This window comes from Hoplias malabaricus, chromosome 12 (genome assembly GCF_029633855.1).
Source record: "Hoplias malabaricus isolate fHopMal1 chromosome 12, fHopMal1.hap1, whole genome shotgun sequence".
NCBI classification, from domain to species: Eukaryota; Metazoa; Chordata; class Actinopteri; order Characiformes; family Erythrinidae; genus Hoplias; species Hoplias malabaricus.
Window position 1 is genome coordinate 41,077,617 of NC_089811.1, and position 19,781 is coordinate 41,097,397.

The 19,781-nt window shown below is 39.2% G+C and overlaps 2 protein-coding genes across 2 annotated transcripts; both read left to right on the plus strand.

Annotated features, from left to right (window-relative positions):
• Positions 1-3,831: 3,831 nt before the first annotated feature.
• Positions 3,832-11,346, plus strand: dhrs9 (dehydrogenase/reductase (SDR family) member 9). The gene is made up of 5 exons (XM_066686609.1): positions 3,832-3,923; positions 5,926-6,249; positions 8,235-8,493; positions 9,373-9,536; positions 10,570-11,346. Exons 2-5 carry the CDS (start codon positions 5,937-5,939, stop codon positions 10,791-10,793), a joined length of 960 nt encoding a protein of 319 aa, XP_066542706.1. The 5' UTR covers positions 3,832-3,923; positions 5,926-5,936; the 3' UTR covers positions 10,794-11,346.
• Positions 11,347-14,684: 3,338 nt separating this feature from the next.
• rdh1 (retinol dehydrogenase 1) lies at positions 14,685-19,681 on the plus strand. Its single transcript, XM_066685951.1, has 6 exons — positions 14,685-14,690; positions 14,816-14,851; positions 14,939-15,269; positions 16,623-16,881; positions 18,446-18,609; positions 19,052-19,681. Exons 1-6 carry the CDS (start codon positions 14,685-14,687, stop codon positions 19,267-19,269), a joined length of 1,014 nt encoding a protein of 337 aa, XP_066542048.1. The 3' UTR covers positions 19,270-19,681.
• The last annotated feature ends 100 nt before the right edge of the window (positions 19,682-19,781 follow it).

The window sequence follows — 19,781 nt, forward strand, 5'->3', positions numbered from 1 at the left end:
CCTCCATGACTGTCTGCCCCACTATTAGACTGATAAGACATTACCTCTATCAAGTGTTAGACAAGGCCAAGGACTTCAGAAGTTCAGAGGCAGACTGTGCATGCTTAGGCGTTATATATATTGATGTACAAAAGATGTTTTAAAGTCCCCCTCTAATCATCTTTTAAACCCATAAAACTCATCTATGATCTTTTACATAACATTTTTAGCAGTGTTCTTCCCAGAAAAAAATCCAACAATTTAAAATGGGTTTAAATGTAACTCTATACTTTTGCCTTCTTTTAATATTTACATTCATTCATTTTCTGTAACCCTTATCCAGTTCAGGGTCGTGGTGGGTCCAGAGCCTACCTGGAATCATTGGGCGCAAGGCGGGAACACACCCTGGAGGGGGCGCCAGTCCTTCACAGGGCAACACACACACTCACACATTCACTCACACACTCACACCTACGGACATTTTTAAGTTGCCAATCCACCTACGTGTGTTTTTGGAGTGTGGGAGGAAACTGGAGCACCCGGAGGAAACCCACGCAGACACAGGGAGAACACACCACACTCCTCACAGACAGTCACCCGGAGGAAACCCACGCAGACACAAGGAGAACACACCACACTCCTCACAGACAGTCACCCGGAGGAAACCCACGCAGACACAGGGAGAACACACCACACTCCTCACAGACAGTCACCCGGAGGAAACCCACGCAGACACAGGGAGAACACACCACACTCCTAACAGACAGTCACCCGGAGGAAACCCACGCAGACACAGGGAGAACACACCACACTCCTCACAGACAGTCACCTGGAGGAAACCCACACAGACACAGGGAGAGCACACCACACTCCTCACAGACAGTCACCCGGAGGAAACCCACGCAGACACAGAGAGAACACACCACACTCCTCACAGACAGTCACCCGGAGGAAACCCACGCAGACACAGAGAGAACACACCACACTCCTCACAGACAGTCACTCAAAGTGGGATTTGAACCCACAACGTCCAGTGTGACTGAGACACTACCTGCTGCGCCACAGTGCTGCCATTCAATATTTACAGATCTATGAATATCCGATTTGCCCACATCTTCATTTGCTGTCAGACTTAATATTTTTACAGTATTTTATAGGGTAGATAATAAATTTGTAGTATTGATAATTAAAAAAAAATATTTAGCTGTTTGACAATTCTCTTATGTTTGGCATAAATATATGTACCTTTTTACAAATGTATTAAGCTTATAATATGTTTATTTCTGCCCCAATTGTGAGTGTCTTGAAGAAGTCAAATTTTTTTATTGAATAAACTAGCTATTGTTTTAATCCCATGATATAATTTATCATCTAAAATGTGATTTCTTTTTTTTTTTCTTTGTTTAGGTGACCAAAGAGAGGAGAGCAATATTATCATTCAACCAATTCTGAGATTTCAATATATGCTATTCCCTCTGAGAAATTTATACAAACGTTTAAATTATGTCTATTTATCAGCTATCAGATGTGGCTTAGATTAAAACAGTTGAATGCCCTAACTGCCATTAATCCTGAAGGTACCCGAAGCTAGTATCACAGTACAGGGTGTGGTGTGGTGTGATGTGATGTCAGGGCAGTCATATGTACTATGGACATAGGCTATATTATTTATTATAATCTTCATATTTACAAAGTACAACTTATCACAATCAGTTACAGACAAAGAATGTATGAACTTATCATAATTCTGGATAGGTTCCAGCCCCACTTCGTTTTGAATTGGATAAACAGATATAGACAATGAATGAAGAAATGATCTAGCCATAATTCATTAATGGCCTTCAGGTCATTGAACCTCTTTCTGCAACCACACTATACCTCCTTAATTCAATTCACTGTATCTTTTTTATGTTTATTTTATTCTCATTTTTTAGCCTTCAAAATGTAACATTTTTGTTATGTTATTTAAACATATTAATCAGTGCTTTGTTTTTTTTTTTATATAAACTGTGATTTAAAAAAAAACTTATAAAAAAAATAAAAAATTAGAAAATTAGAGAATATTTTTATTTAATTACTGGAAGAAGTAGAGCTGTTTTTAATCTTAATATTTGTTGATTTTGAAGTCACTACGTTTCCTCAGAAAAGCTTTTATTAATAGTAAATCATGTACCTTCAGGTGAAAAGTAGAAGAACAAGTTATGGACACAGAAGAGGAGTCTGGGTCTTTGCTGGGTTCTGTGTAGGGAATATTTCGCCATGAACTCCACACTCCAGGATTTTTCTGGAATGTAAGTAATTTATTGAAATGATTGATTAAAGATTAAGATCTACTTCAGAAAATATTTTCTTAATTCTTAATCAGGCAGTAGTTCATCTGAAGACAAATATCTCAGGTCAATAGTCGCTCATTGAAAAACATAAACGTTCTACGTTATCAGTTATTAATCAGCTCTTAGACAGATACACGTAGTATAATTTGTCACTGTTTAAGATGTCCAGTCATAAAAATTGCATCATGTGCTTTGTGAGTTTCTGTTAGTGTCCCACCATAGCAGAAACCACACAGAAATGTCCTAAAAGTACGGTATGACAATTCCCATGAAAAATAAAATTACTAGCCTAATAAATTTACATATATTTAGTTTTACTGTTTGTTTAGATTTTTTATATCTTTTTATGTCAATATCTTATTATGGGAACATTATGGGTCTCAGTAACACAGCTCCAGGGACCTGGAGGTTGTGGGTTCAAGCGGGTGACTGTCTGTGAGGAGTGTGGTGTGTTCTCCCTGTGTCTGCGTGGGTTTCCTCCGGGTGACTGTCTGTGAGGATTGTGGTGTGTTCTCCCTGTGTCTGCGTGGGTTTCCTCCGGGTGACTGTCTGTGAGGAGTGTGGTGTGTTCTCTCTGTGTCTGCGTGGGTTTCCTCCAGGTGACTGTCTGTGAGGAGTGTGGTGTGTTCTCTCTGTGTCTGCGTGGGTTTCCTCCGTGTGACTGTCTGTGAGGAGTGTGGTGTGTTCTCCCTGTGTCTGCGTGGGTTTCCTCCGGGTGACTGTCTGTGAGGAGTATGGTGTGCACTCCCTGTGTCTGTGTGTCAGTGAAAGTGTGTGTGTGTTGCCGTGTGAAGGACTGGCGGCCCCTACTGGGTGTGTTCCTGCCTTGCGCACAGTGATTCCGGGTAGGCTCCGGACCCACCGCTACCCTGAACTGGATAAACGGTTACAGACAATGAATGAAAAAATAGTAGTGATTTCTAAATTTAGTACGATCATAATTAATTGGAATAGTTCAGATAATAATGCTAATTTGTATAATTGTGAATAAACGTCTGTGTTGAACATTGATCATATTCATCTCTAACCTCTTTCTCTCAACTATGGTTAGCAAAATCAATATGACTTTTAAAACTGCTCAGGTTTTTTGGCATTATACCACAAATCACCTGATGTAAAGTGTATTATTTTCTGTATTCTATATTCAAAGTTCTATTGCAATATTGTAGATATTTATCCCGAGAAATTATGCAAAGTTCACTCTTAAGTGTGGAATAAAATGTGGACAAAATGAAACTGTTGCCAAAATATTTAGCTGATAACTCACAGCTTACCTAGGCATTAGCACAGTCTAAACATGAAAGGGCTTCCTGGAAGCCGAATTTTGAAAATCTGACATTTCCACTTTTTTTAGAGGGGTATAAGGTAAGTATTGGGACAGTGCATTGGATTCTCTTTGTCACACTAAATCACACTAAAATGATTGCAGCGATCGTTTTTTCAAAACATAACACATGCGTGGAGAACTGCGTACACGTTTACGACTTTATTTATCGCCAACAGCGAACTCTAGGGGAAACCGGAAAAGCTGCGTTTAAGATCTCTGAGAAACATCCGAGAGGAAGATACAAGAAAACATTTATCCATTCAGCGCTCTGAACACTCACCCAGGTAAAACACTACATTTGACTCTGTGAACACACTCTCTGCAACAAAACAAGCGCTCGAAGGAACCACTTGTTAGTAAACAACATCGTGTTTACGCTGTTTGTGTTAAACAAGCGTTTTTAGGTCACGTACAGGTTTATAGACTGAAGCGTGTATTTAAATACGTAGTCCTCGTTGTCGTCGTCGGTACACCGACCCTGTACTGGAGTCCGGTCTTTCTTTAAGTCGCGTGCAAAATGTTGACATATTCATCCATAACCATGCAACAATGTTATTGAACTTTAACACGTAAAGATATATTCTTTTTAATAAAGACAAGTAACAAATCAAATCTGTGGCCGCATTCCATTCAACATCTGGCTCTAAACTATAAGAACAAACAAATGATAAAAGCTGACTGTAAATAATGACAAGCATGTTTTTTTTTTGTTCATATAATAACAACAACAACGACAACAATAACAACAACAAAAGACAGAAGCATTGAATTAAAATGGCATTCAAGCATCTGGTTTACACCGGAAAACTCCTGTTGTATGGAACTGACAAGATTACTTTAAAACTGTGATATTTTATAACTTTAGTAAAAGCAAGCATCACATTTTTTAATTGTAAATGTAGAAGTACTTACATTTCTGGCTGGTAACTGGTTCTGTATGTAATTCACAGCCTCTTTCTTCACTCTCTGGTATTTTGGTTTTAAGGGATTTCACTTGTTGTCACTTGTCTAAAGTTAAATCTAAATGAAAAGCTGCACAGATGAACCCCTCAGAAAGTCAGTAGCACAGAAAGGTCCATGTATTTCCTAAATTGATATGTTGATATGCTTTTATTTTTAAGCTTTTACACGCTTTGCTCTGTGGCAAATTGCCTTATCAAATCTCAAAATAACTTCATCAAACCTATTTCCTATCAACGGAATGAGTAAAGTGTCCAAAACCTCATGCTGTAACCACTGTATCCACTGCAGTGGTTACATCCACTGTAACCTTGTTTCTATTTGGCATTTCTGTTAAAGTTAATCTCATTTCATTTGGACATTTTCCTGCAGTTCTCTCAGATACTGACTCCACATTTTTTTTCTTTTGTTTTTTTGTGCATTTTATTTTTATAAGGCATAATGCTTTCTATCCTGTAGTTCTATAGTTTTCTGTCCTGATGTCCTTGTCCTACCTGTTTGTATTTGATCATCTCCCCATTTTGATTTAATAAGCTCCAACTTTTAGACTCAAGTGACTGGAAAATTCCAACATCTTGTGTTACATGCTGAAATGTAATAATGCTATGCTTTGTCTGAAATTGACAGATTTTTGGGTTATTTTTTCAACAGCTTGTTATGATCTGTTAGCGTTTTAATTTAACCGCAGCCTTGGTGACTTAATTTTAGATTTTATTTTATTTGTTTTTATTGGTATTTATATGATTTTATTTGTTTAGCAAATGCAAATTACAAGTTGATTCAATACTATTTTCTTCTACTAGATTTGGGGAAATATATTCATTAATTAAATCAAGTAAATTTACTTGGTTTGTGTCATGTTTCTCAAAGCAAGTATATCCAGCTATTAAACAACAGCTTTTTATTTTGTCATAGATTTGATCTCATTATTTCCTACAAAGTAAAAACACTTAGCCTCATGACATACACCAGGAGAGAGAGAGTAAAAGCAATAATCAGTGTGTGCATGTAGCAGTGCAGATTACACAGCAAAGTCCTATAAGAACATTGTATAAAGGTGAACAGGTTAATTATTAATTCACTTATTTGTATACAGTTCAGCTGTCCTGTGGTACCTCAGTTAACAACTAAACCATGACCTAGCAAATGCTACACTGCTGTCTTCTCTTGTATAACACCTTTATTCATAAATTCCTGAATTTGACCACATTTAATAAGTGCGCTCATCTACCTACTGTGGTTGAACTAAGATTTTCATATTATATATGTTTCATTGTGTGTCTGTAAAAGCTAATCATTTAAATGTTTTTTTTTCTTCATCCGTAGATCCTGTAGAAATGTTTCTCTATGTCTTAGGACTGGCAGTCCTGCTGTATGTGTACCGGTGGGTTAGAGAGTTAAGACGAGTGCCAGACAAATCAGCGAAATATGTCTACATCACAGGCTGTGACAGTGGCTTTGGGAACCTACTGGCCAAACATCTGGATGCTCTGGGCTTCTGTGTTGTAGCTGGCTGCTACACAGAGAAAGGAGAGGATGAGCTAAAGAAGAGCTGCTCCAGTAGACTGTGTACTGTCCAGTTAGATGTGACTGATGATGAAAGCATCAGAAAAGCTACAGACATAATTAAGACACTGGTGGGAGAAAGAGGTAAGATCTGGTACATGATTAATGACTTTCATAATAATAATTATAGATAAGTAGATACCTTTTTTCAGTATTGTATTCTGAAATTTAGGGCATTAATTATGAGTTTGCACATTTTGATTCCATAACAGCCTCTGAAGTAAGTACATATTGGAACATATTCAGCCACAAGAACATTAGTGAAGTCAGATGTTGAAGAATTAATACCACCACTCCAGCGCAATCACAACATACTAGATGGAGCACCATCACTCCTGAGAACCCAGCTCTACTGCTACACAGTCCTATACCTCTAATTAATACTTGGCATCAGGCAAGGTGAATTTATGCCCATATGCAGCTCCACTGCAGTATTTTGTGAAAGGTATTAGTAGAAAGCCAGAATTGTTTATTGCTGTTGTTTCAGATTGAAGCTGCATTATTGATTTGAACAAAGTTGCAATATCCTGGTTAGACAAAGGGGATTTTTCCTCTGTTGTAGTTATGTAAAGTTACCATATCCTGTGATGCAGTAAAAGTGACCTGTTGCAAGTGTGTAGGCCATTTCCTATCTGCCATAACACAGAGCTGCTGCAGCACAGTTCTGAATCATCCCTGCCAATCTTCTCTTCTGGTTTAAGACTGTTTCATTTCATGATTTTAACGGGTACGCCACACTAATTCTCAAAGCTCTGTGTATTCAAAGAAGTAGAATACAGTATTTTTTTTATTGAAATATTTCTGACCAATTTCCTCCTTTTTTACAAAGAGGACAGGCATATCTGCTTTTTTGTCTTAAGGTTGAAAATCATAATCCAAGAAATGGCTAATAAGTTGAGTTTGGTTTTTGGTTAGTTGTGTTTGGTTGTTTTTCATTGGTGTAAATAAACTACAGAAATGTTCTTCATTATTCATATTCTCACTCAAACTTTAGAAAACATTGATGATTACATGCTCGACAGTTATGACTACATGCTTGCATATTAAATATTATCTCATTATTATATACAGTGATGCCCCGGATGTCGATGGTAATCCGTTCCAGAACTCGGAACTGATGTGGTCGAGATCCAAATCAAATTTACCCATAAGAAATAACTGAAAACCGATTAATTGGTTCTCGACCATCAATTTTTTTTTTACCATAAATTTCCTTATTTCCCTACAAAAATAATCAACAATTGCACTCTTAGGTAAGTAATACTGTATAAACTAATGTTTTAACAAAATAACGTGTAAAATACGCAAAAACTTGGAGCACAACTTCAAAAAGCTTCCAAATTTGCGGAACGATGCCATAAACTGACGCCAAGTAGCGTCAGTTAAGCTCAACGCATTTGTTTACAAAAGTCGCGTGGGTCAAAATTTTCTCGACGTTTAGCATCGACTTCTGATTGTGTTGACTTCAGAAACGGTCGACTTCCGGGGTTCTAGTGTAGTAAAAATCGTGAAGTTTGGATGTACAAAGATGTTCAAATGTACACATACTCTCCAAAAGCAGAAAATTAATGAGGATTGCTTGGAGCAGCTGCATATGAAACAAAGGTCACCATAGTCAATGCTAAGTGTCAGGTAAAATGGTATTTGGAGTTCCGACCAACACACAAACTGTGAAACAATACAACTCCTCCCCCCTTAGAAATGCCCCTCCCTCTTTCTTGAGTTTTTCCAATTAGGAATTTGTGAGAACACACAGATGAGTTTAAATGGAGCAAAACAGACACAATGGGCTCAGAAAAATAACTGCTGAGTAAAAACGGTGAAAACAAAACCAGAGAAGAAAGAGAACCAGAGCATCTGCTCCTCACTCCTGACCACTGGACACCTCATCTTAAAGTGAGCTGTTTGTAGCTCATTATTAAAAAAGAACAGGAGTTGAGACTGGTTGTTCTGATCAATTGTGCTGTTTTTGTTGATTCTGTGTTAACTTTAGGAAATATTATTTTGTGTCTCCTTTAATATAAGCTTGATTAATCTTACAGTAATGTGTTTGTGTGTGTAATATTCAGGTCTTTGGGCAGTGGTTAACAACGCTGGAGTCTCTGTTCCTTCTGCTCCAAATGACTGGCTTGTTATTGAGGATTTTAAGCACATGATCAATGTAAATTTGAATGGAGTGATTGCTGTGACTCTGAGCGTGCTGCCCATGATTAAAAAGGCAAAGGGCCGTGTAGTCAATGTTGCCAGTGTGTTTGGAAGAATCAGTCCATTTGGAGGACCATACTGCATCTCTAAATATGGAGTGGAGGCATTTAATGACAGTCTGAGGTAAGCTTGTGTCAAAGCCCTTGTAAAATCAATGCATCACACTCCTGTTCAAGAGTTCCCAGATTACTGATCACCAAAGAGTTTCAGAAGAATTTAATCTAGGACCAGTCTATCACTTCCACAATTTAGATGCAGTTTGTAAGATTATATGTAAAAATTGAAGTACAAACTCTTGCTCATTTGTTGCTGCAGTATATCTCAGTCACTCGGTACCCAGTCTTTGGTACCTCAGTGGAACCTCAGTGGAAGTTCTCAGTGGAAGTACTTATTGCAGTTCAGTTGGATTTTTGGATTTATAAATGACCAGTGAACATGGTTATAATTTTTATCCAGTGCATAGAATACCACAACTAGACCTTAATAAGATTATACTGTAATATTCAAGACTCTACACAACTTACTGTGTTCCAAATGTATTTTGCATGATTGAACATAGCACTGCAATATTCTGTATATGTGCAGATTCATTCATCTCTTTTGCCTCCTTTCACCTAGATCTCTTATCTGCTTTGTTGTCTTTGTTAGTCTGATTATTATTATTATTATTATTATTTTTATGTTGTTTAGTTTGTCATATTTCTTAAATATTTTTGACTATTAATAATATCAAAAACGCAATATCTTGTTGTGTTCTTAATTAAGAGTCTTTAAAATTGAATGGTTCCTTTTCTTATGAAAATGTTAATGCTCTGAACTCAGGGACATTGCAAAATCCCGGCTTCTTTTTTTTATATATATAACTAATAACTTTTTATAGAATAATACGATTGTACTCTTAAAAATGGTTTTGTATTTGTATCTTTATTTTCACAAATGCACAAGTTATTTTCACAAGTTAAAACTTCTCATTTTGAACACATTATTAAATTGTATTCACAGGGTGAACATGGCACCGTTTGGTGTTAAGGTGCTGTGTATCGAGCCTGGGTTCTTCAAAACAAATGTGACTAATACCGATATTATTCAGAGCAGTATTGAGAAATTATGGAACAGACTGCCACAGGATGTGAAGAGTGACTATGGAAGTGACTACCTGGATAGAGGTGAGTTAAAAAGCATCACACTTCAATAGGATTAACGTTCCATTTAAATGCACAATCTTTAAATAAAAGCAACTCCGTGTGATGTTATCACAGTTAAATTGTTAAAAAAAAAAAAAAAAACAGTGTCCCCAGTATTCTGTGGCCTCTATGTTACTCATGAATCAACTGTGCACCCTGATGTCAGATCACCACTTATCCTTCCTTGGGTTATTTTTACGTATTAACCACTGCAAATAGGGAACACCTCACAAGACCTGCTTTTGTGGAAAATCATTATGAGCATCACAGTTTGACTATTGTCAATGTCACATAGATCTGTACCCTTGGCAAATTGCATCCAACAGAACTTAAAGTTCACTTGACGTCCAATATATCCCACTTCTTTACAGGTGCCATTCTAATGAAACATTATGATATAATCAATACACATCTTATATGTTGTTTCATCATTAAGGACCTAACAAACTAATTGTCAAAATTGAAAACTTCTTCATTTTGGAAAAAAAATAAATTGCTGTGACAAATAAACACCAACAAATGATCAAATTCGCTGGAAGACAGAAACCTACAAACAAGATCACACACAAAAAAAATATTACATTTTCTCTTGTCCATTATAATAGCACGAATGCACTGGGGACGAATTTCTTTTACACAATCTTATTAAAGCCCGATGAAGAACATGACAGTTTTTATTTACAGAATGATCATCTAAAAACATAATCAGTTCAGCCTTATTTAAGGTGGTTCTCTGAAATCGTTCTAGAACAGAGACTTGCTGGTTTGTTGTAACATGGTTTTAACAGTACAAATACTGTCTTAATGCAACAGTAATTAGATTAACTGATTAAAACATGATGAGCACACATTTTGATTGAGTCCGTTTTGATTGACCTTTATGTTTATCAGTTAGTTTGATTATATGGATTTCAGACTGACCACAATAATAATCAAATGAACTATTTAAAAAAATGATACCAGTGAGTCATAGCTACACATCCAAGGCTCAGACATCATGCTTAACATCCTTTAGTGAAAGCGATGATGAAGGAGAAGTTTGTGAAGATGCTGGACGGGGATCTGATGAAGGTGGTGAACTGTATGGAGCATGCGGTCTCTGCTGTCCATCCTCGAACCCGCTACTCTCCTGGCTGGGATGCAAAATTCTTCTGGCTGCCACTCTCCTATATGCCCACCTGCATTGCTGATGCCCTGCTATTGAAGGATGCTGTTAAACCTAAGGTTTCCATTTTGTAGATTGCATCATGGTCAAATGTAATGTTGGTCAGTATGATAACCTAACATCTAATAAAGACTAACACCTAATAAAGACTAACACGTAATAAAAACATATTTTAATTATAGATTTTGATTGACTGCGTATTTTTCTTAATTTTTGCATAATTATATGTAGTGAGTACCCTTCACATGGCAGAGGGGGATTTGTTTCCCACCTTAGGTTAGGATGCTAGTTCTTGGGTATGACTCCTAACGCTGCATTTACCTCTCACTAAAACACTCCCTTGTCATTATCCATAAATGTAAATATTTAGTGTTTCATTACAGTACATTTTGCCTGTGTCTTTCTTCATGTGCATTTAATTTACTGACATGATACACATGTCTCAAAGATCACTGGGACATACTCTTTGTAACCACATGGCCTGAAAATTCCCCAGTATCCCACTTCATATAACAATGTTTTAATTTTAAGTGCATAATCAGAATGTTTTTTTGTTTGGGGAAAACATTCATATTCTCATTAACCACAATAAAAATGACCAATTACATTTCCAAAAGTTGTGGCACTGTGCAAAATATAAATAAATACAAAATACAATGATGTGCAAGTGGTTTAAACCCCATATTTCACTGAAATAGTCACTGTAAATGTTAAATATTTTTTTAAAAGTGTTTCGCCAAGTGTTGCAATCACACAGCTCCGGGGACCTGGAGGTTGTGGGTTCTAGTGCCACTCCGGGTGACTGCCTGTAAGGAATTTGTTGTGTTCTCCCTGTGTCTGCGTGGATTTTCTCCCACCATCCAAAAACACACATTTGTAGATGGATTGGCCACTCAAAAATGTCTGTATGTGTGAGTGTGTGTCGTCCTGTGAAGAACTGGTGCCCCCTCCAGGGTGATTCTGGGACCCACTGTGACCCTGAACTGGATAAGAGCTTACAGACAATATTTGATGCAAGCAACACTTTCCAAAAAAAGTTAGGACAGGAAAATGTTTACCAGTAGCCTGTTTATTTATTGCATATTCACACTAGCCATAAAAGTCTTTCATATTACTGAATCAAAAATAATGACAATATTTAATTAGTTTTATTGGATTATAAACTATTAGGATTCATATAAACTACTTGACGTCCGTTGTTACTGTATGTTGGCATACAATGGGTGCTTTGTTACATTCTCAGAATATGACACACTAGGGTATGTAAGAGCTGGCAGGTCTCCACATATAAAATCAGTTTAGCCTCCTTCAATCACGGGTGGTCACTGTGCATCAGGTCAAATATATATAAATAATAGGAATCCTTAGTGTATTGCACAACCACTGGAGACATGTTTACTTGTGTGTGTGAGAGAGACACAGACCTTTGACACTTCAGCATACTCCAGTAATGCAGCTCCTATATCTCTTCTGGCCTCATTTTGCTGAGGAAGGCAGTGGGATTTCACCAGGGAATGAAAACAGACAACACTTCTACTGCTTTCACTGCTGAATGACTATAACATGGTAAGTTTCTCTTTATTTATAACACTAAATGTATAACATTTAAAACTCTTTGTTTAAAACACTGCAGCCACAATGAAAGCATGCCAGTGCACATTGTGTTGAATGTTTGATAATATGGAAACTGAACAGAAATATTTGTTACATTAGACCAAGACCTCATATGCTGTGGTCCTATTTGGAAATCTCAATCAAAATGTATCCATAATCACTCTGTGATTTGATATTTTGTACCTTGATGTCATCTAGTAGCTTTCTGAGGAAAGTTCTGTATTCTATTACCAGAAAAGGCAGTTTTCTGTAGGTAAAGATTTGCCTACAGATTTTATGAGTGGATGTTGCTTCACAGCTCAATTAAATAAATCTATTCAGAGCTGGGAAGGGCGGCACGGTGGTGTAGCAGGTAGGTTGTGGGTTTGAATCCTGCTCTGGGTGACTGTGAGAAGTGTGGTGTGTTCTCCCTGTGTCTGCGTGGGTTTCCTCCGGGTGACTGTCTGTGAGAAGTGTGGTGTGTTCTCCCTGTGCCTGCATGGGTTTCCTTCGGGTGACTGTCTGTGAGGAGTGTGGTGTGTTCTCTCTGTGTCTGCGTGGGTTTTCTCCGGGTGACTGTCTGTGAGGAGTGTGATATGTTCTCCCTGTGTCTGCGTGGGTTTCCTCCGGGTGACTGTCTGTGAGGAGTGTGGTGTGTTCTCCCTGTGTCTGCGTGGGTTTCCTCCTCGTGACTGTGAGGAGTGGTGTGTTCTCTCTGTGTCTGCGTGGGTTTCCTCCGGGTAACTGTCTGTGAGGAGTGTGATCTGTTCTCCCTGTGTCTGCGTGGGTTTCCTCCGGGTGACTGTCTGTGAGGAGTGTGGTGTGTTCTCCCTGTGTCTGCGTGGGTTTCCTCCTCGTGACTGTGAGGAGTGTGGTGTGTTCTCCCTGTGTCTGCGTGGGTTTCCTCCGGGTGACTGTCTGTGAGGAGTGTGGTGTGTTCTCCCTGTGTCTGCGTGGGTTTCCTCCGGGTGACTGTCTATGAGGAGTGTGGTGTGTCCTCTCTGTGTCTGCGTGGGTTTCCTCCGGGTGACTGCCTGTGAGGAGTGTGGTGTGTTCTCCCTGTGTCTGCGTGGGTTTCCTCCGGGTGACTGTCTATGAGGAGTGTGGTGTGTCCTCTCTGTGTCTGCGTGGGTTTCCTCCGGGTGACTGTCTGTGAGGAGTGTGGTGTGTTCTCCCTGTGTCTGCGTGGGTTTCCTCCGGGTGACTGTGAGGAGTGTGGTGTGTTTTCTCTGTGTCTGCGTGGGTTTCCTCCGGGTGACTGTCTGTGAGAAGTGTGATGTGTTCTCCCTGTGTCTGCGTGGGTTTCCTCCGGGTGACTGTCTATTAGGAGTGTGGTGTGTTCTTCCTGTATCTGCGTGGGTTTCCTCCGGGTGACTGTCTGTGAGGAGTGTGGTGTGTTCTCTCTGTGTCTGCGTGGGTTTCCTGCGGGTGACTGTCTGTGAGGAGTGTGGTGTGTTCTCTCTGTGTCTGCAAGGGTTTCCTCCGGGTGACTGTCTGTGAGGAGTGTGGTGTGTTCTCCCTGTGTCTGTGTGGGTTTCCTCCGGGTGCTCCGGTTTCCTCCCACGGTCCAAAAACACACGTTGGTGGGTGGATTGGCAGCTCAAAAGTGTCTGTAAGTGTGAATGAATGGGTGAGTAATTGTGTGTGTTGCCCTGTGAAGGACTGGTGGCCCCTCCAGGGTTTATTTCCACCTTGCGCCCAATCATTTCAGTTAGGCTCTGGACCCACCGTGACCCTGAACTGGGTAAGCGGTTACAGATAATGAATGAAAAAAACTAATGAATGAATCCAAAGCACATATGCAGTTATTTTTGTGTTTCACTGTATGTTTTTCTGTGGTAGTAAAATTAATCTTAAAAAGCTTAAAGACTTCACACAGTATAAAAGGTATCTACAAGTTTTTGGACATATAGAGAACGTTTCATGTACAGATCTTTTTCGTCCATACACTAATTGACCACCAGGTGATGCTAAATGATCAGATTGACCACATGCTCTTTTAGGTCTTCTTGACCAGTCCAGATTATCTTGTTAGGGTCCCTGAAAAAAGAAAAAGCGTGAATGACTATAAAATGTCAGAACAAATATGTTAATGTTTTAAAAGACATACTGTATACATATGTACGCAAACAAGCCATTAAAATTATAGCCACATCCTTGTTTCTACATACACTATCCTTCCTCTCAGCTTCACTGGTCACACAGGAGCATTTGTAGTTTTACAATATAAATAATAGGACCTACTGCAGTCCACCTGTTGTTCTGCATACTTTGTTTACCCACTTCCGCCCTGTTTTTCTTTTTAATGGTCAGGACCATCACAAAGCTGTATAATTTGGGTGTATTATTCTCAGTGCTGCAGTGACACTGTAATGGTGGTGATATGTTAGCGCTCCCGTGTGGTCAGTGGAGCTAAGAGAATGAACAGTGAGTGTTGAACCAAAGTGGCACTTGTAATGTTATGGCTAGTCTTGAACATCATGTCTTCTGTTGTTCTTTGTAGGATTCTGAAGAGTGTGTCTTCTCGACGCTTGTTCAGGTGAGAAATCAATTAGCTTTTTGACTTCACATGGAAATATTTTTGCCAATTCATCAGTTTAGCAGGTGTGTAATGTCTGTTTTTCAGGTGATCTTCTCAGACATAACCTGGATATGCTCGCTGGCCTTTGTGGTTCTCACAGGCATTGCTTGGTATGTAAGGCACTCACTTAAAATTGATGGGATTCACCAGAAATATGTGCTGGTCACGGGGTGTGACAGTGGGTTTGGCAACCTGCTATCCCGCCAGCTCGACCAGCAAGGCTTTCGAGTTATAGCAGCATGTCTGACTGAAAGTGGAGCCTCAAACCTGCAGTCTGCATCCTCCACTCGCCTGAAGAGCATCATCCTCGATGTGACCAAGAAAGAGAGCATCAGCAGAGCAGTGGAACTGGTGCAACGAGAGGTTGGAGAGAAAGGTGATGAGGGGCTGATGATAGAGATATGATGGAAGGCCTAGTGAAGAGACGTGAAGGGAGTTGAGTGGGGCCTGAAAGGGGTCTGAGAGGTTAGAAATGATGAGAGGCTAACGAGAGGTGATGGGTTTAATGTAATAGAAGTGTAAAAGAGCTGAGGTTAGAGAGGTGATGTGGTCTTAGGGAAGATGAATGAAGGGGGCATGATGTAGGGTTGAGAACTAAGAGGTTACGGGTGAAAACATGAAAAGCGATTGGATGCTTATGAAAGTGAATGAAGCTGAGGGGAGGAAGGTGTAGGGGCTTAGGAAAGAGACATGAAGAGAGCTGAGTGTGGGCGGTGTGATGGTGGACTGAGGGAGTAGAGGGGGTTAAGGTGCCAGCTTGAGTCAAGCACAGCTAAGGATGAAGTGGAAATACAGGCACTTTAATGAACATACAGCCCTTACACTAAACTCATAAATCTACATTTTTATCTAAAGCAGAGGAGCAGCTTTAAGATTTCAAATAACTTTGCAAATGAAGCTGTGTTGGACATACACCAATCAACCATAACATTATGACCACTTCCTTGTTTCTACACTTATGGTCCATTCTCAGAGGTCCTGTCATCATACAGGCGCACTCTGTAGTTCTACACTTGCAGACTCTAGTTCATCTGTTGCTCTGCATTATTTGATCGCACCCTTTCACGTGGTTCTCAGTGCTGTGTTGACACTGACACAGTTGATTAGACACAGCAATGCAGCTTGCGATTTTAAACATTCTATCCACCCACACCCAATTCATACCTGCTGTGTGCTGGTCCTATGGGGGTCCTGACCACTGGAGAACAAGGGGAAAAGAAGCTAACCAAGTATGCAGGCTCACAGATGGACTACAGTCTGTAATTGTAGAACTACAAAGTGCATGAAGTACAGACAGAGTAGTTCAGAGAATGGACAGTGTGTGTAGAACAAAGGAGGTGGTCATAATGTTATGGCTGATTGTGTGCATAGACCTGTCAGTCAGAATGTTTCCATGCCAATGCCAGTTACAATATTATGATTTTAATACATATATTTTAATTTTGTAAATTTCAAAATGGTAAAAGTCATGTTGCTTGGAAAATATTCTGTATCTAAATTATCAGTGTAATATATAAACATTTCTAAGTTCTCTGTATAGGTATGAAAACATATATAAAATGTATTGAATTTAGAGTTTTCTATGTAAACACTCTTACCTTCTATACATTTTTAGAGCTAGAAATTAGCTTTTCAGTTCCTTGAAGAAAAAATGCATTAAACCTCAGTCTGCTTTGCGATAGTTAACCCTTTATACTAATAAAAATCTTGTTCTTATCATGTTTTATAGGTCTTTGGGGTTTAGTGAATAATGCTGGACGCTCTGTCCCCATTGGCCCCACAGAGTGGATGCAGCTGGAGGACTATAAGCAGGTTTTGGATGTTAATCTGATTGGGTTAATAGACGTGACTCTTCAGTTCCTGCCCTTGCTAAAGAAGGCTAAGGGCCGAGTGGTGAATGTAGCGAGTATTCTGGGCAGAATTTCTCTGACTGGAGGAGGATACTGTCTTTCCAAATGGGGTGTGGAGGCATTTTCAGATGGACTGAGGTATTGTGTGGCATTTATGTTACATTTTCAGTGTCAGTTAATGATTTAAGTACTAAACGGTTACTAGGAAAGATTGATTGTGTCTTGATTCCAGGCTTTTATTTTTATGTTATTAAAAATAAATAAATATTCAACCTTCTGGCTGAAGAAAGAAAGAAAGAAAGATGGAATAAAAGAAATAAAGAGTTACTTTATTAATGCTCTTGGGGAAATTGAGTTAATACATTTAACATTTAACTATGAGACTGAACATATAAACACACTAGTGGCAGTGATTACACATACAGCTAGAGCAGCCACAGCACCCAGGGAGCAATCGGGGTTTAACTTCCTTGCTAAGGGCACTTCAGCCGTTGATATTGAGGGAGGAGGAAAGCTTCTACACACACTTCCTCCACTATATTTCCTGTCAGTACTGGGGATTGAACTGTTGACCTTCTGGTTCGAAGCTCCCTCTCAATCCTTAAAGGCAACTTCTATGATTATGGGGAACTGTGGTTCACTCTGGTGTATTAACGTTCGGAAGCTCCATGTCTTTTAATGTGGAATGGTGTCTTTGAGGAGAAAAAATAACCATTGTTTGTTTGTGGCTGAAATTGAACTTAAACATATTTATTCACTGTTTGAATCACCAACTGATTTGTAACTTAAGTGTCTTTGTAGCACTTTCAGTCTGTGTTTATTTTCATGCAGTAAGCAGTTTCCAGAATTTATAGTGGGTTCATGTTGTTTCAAATATCTGAAACAACATAAATCAATAAGTCAATATGCCCCACCTATGGAGCAGGAATAAAACAGTGTCCTTCTCTCTTTTAATGATTTTCAATGTTTGGAGGTCTCTCTCAGCCGTTTCTCTGCCCTGAGGAGAGAGAGAGGAAGCCTAGCATGTCTGACTCAGCCGCTTTGTTTTTTTTTACTCGCTTACTGACACTAGGGTTTGTAAAAAATACTAGACCAATTTCCAGTGCACACACAGACTGGAGAGCTAGCAAACATCTTCAGAATTCTATAAAAAAGTGAGTTTTGATTACAATCGTTAATGCTGCCTTTAAGGCCATGGCTTAAGTGTATTTATGGTGCACAGTTACACTTTAAGGGCACTTTATGGTGGCACAGCAGGTAGTGTCGCAGTCACATAGCTCCAGGGACCTGGAGGTTTTGGTTTCAAGTCCGGCTCCGGGTGACTGTTTGTGAGGAGTTTGGTGTGTTCTCCCTGTGTCTGCATGGGTTTCCTCTGAGTGCTCAGGTTTCCTACCATGGTCTAAAAATTGGATTGGTGACTCAAGTTTCCATAGGTGTGAATGAATGTATGTGTGTTTGTGTGTCTCGCCCTGTGAAGGACTAGCACCCCCTCCAGGGTGTGGTCCCACCTTGCACCCAGTGATTCCAGGTAGGCTCCGGACCCACCACTAAGTTGATCCAAAGTTACCAAAACAAAATTAGAGAAAACGATCAGTAATAGTGATAAAAATTTCTCTAATTTTTCATATTTTCTTTGTAGCTCCTTCCATGCACTCTCTGTATGTTGTGTTTTATATATGTTTTATATATGTTTTATTATTAGAAGAGACATGCAGCATTTTGGAGTGAAAGTGTGCATCATTGAACCTGGATTCTTTAAAACGAGAGTAACAAATCTGGATTTAATTGAAGCTGATCTGAAAGTGCGGTGGAATAATCTCCCAGAAGACGTGAGGAGATCATATGGAAACTCATACTTGCATGAATGTGAGTATATGTCCATTCCAGATTTGGGCATCAATGTTTTGTTTTGTTGAAATTGTCTGGGAAATGATCTGCTCATGAAGTTTATAAAGGCCATTTTAATTGAGTTTGGCGGCGGTTTCATTTGACAAAGATTTAACACGTCAAGACCCAATATACCACTCTAATGGTTCTTTGCCTATGATGGGGAAACTCCTGTAAGTGGTTATTTAGAGAATATTTTAGTGTTTCTGTTCAACACCAAATAGTGTTGGGTTGTAGAAGTTCAAAACTGCCTTTGGCACTGAATTTATGAAGTAATATTTGAAAAGTCAACCAGAGACATGTAATTCTAGGAGACTTGGACAGCTATAAATGAGCTTGTGGGAAAAATGTGAATGTTCACTTTCTTTATTAATGGTTATATCTTGGATTTTATTCATTTGTAACCTTCTTTATTTTCTAGATTTAAAGGCCCAGGCGTTCTCTATGGGGGTTCTGTGCAGTAAAGACATTTCTAAAGTGACCACATGTATGCAGCACGCTCTTTCAGCTCAGTACCCTCGCTCACGCTATGCAGCTGGTTGGGATGCCAAACTATTCTGGATTCCTCTGTCCTACCTTCCTGCATTCATAGCAGACTTTGTCATCACTGCCCTCCAGCCATTACCTAAACAGAGCTGAGTGCAATATCAACACACTGTTTCTGACTGTTTTGTAGAAATCACTCAAAACGAGTGAATACTACTTAAAGCTTGTACTGTGCATACATCTTGTATAATCTCTACAGAAAAACCTGAACAGGAGCAGCCACTGTCTGTAGAGGCATAATCTCTGAAGCCGAGCATGTGCTGACTCTTTCCCTCTGCAAACTCTGTTCCTTCGAGTGACATCCATCTAATACCCTTGTGAGGAGTATGAATTTTAAAAAATAGTGAATTAATCATCCAATGTCCATAATTAACTTCACTCAGCTGTCATGACTGAATGCCATCAAATCCTTATAGAAAAGAATGACTAATCTAAAGCCTTCCTCATACTGCAGCAAATCTGTACAAATTCCCAGAACTACCCTTCAATGAGCAGGTGTTCACCTACTTTTGGCTCTGTGGGGATTATTACTCTTTTACGTTTCTGCTGAATCCTGTAAATCTGTGATCAAAATGACCACTTTCATACATACAGGGGGTGGACAA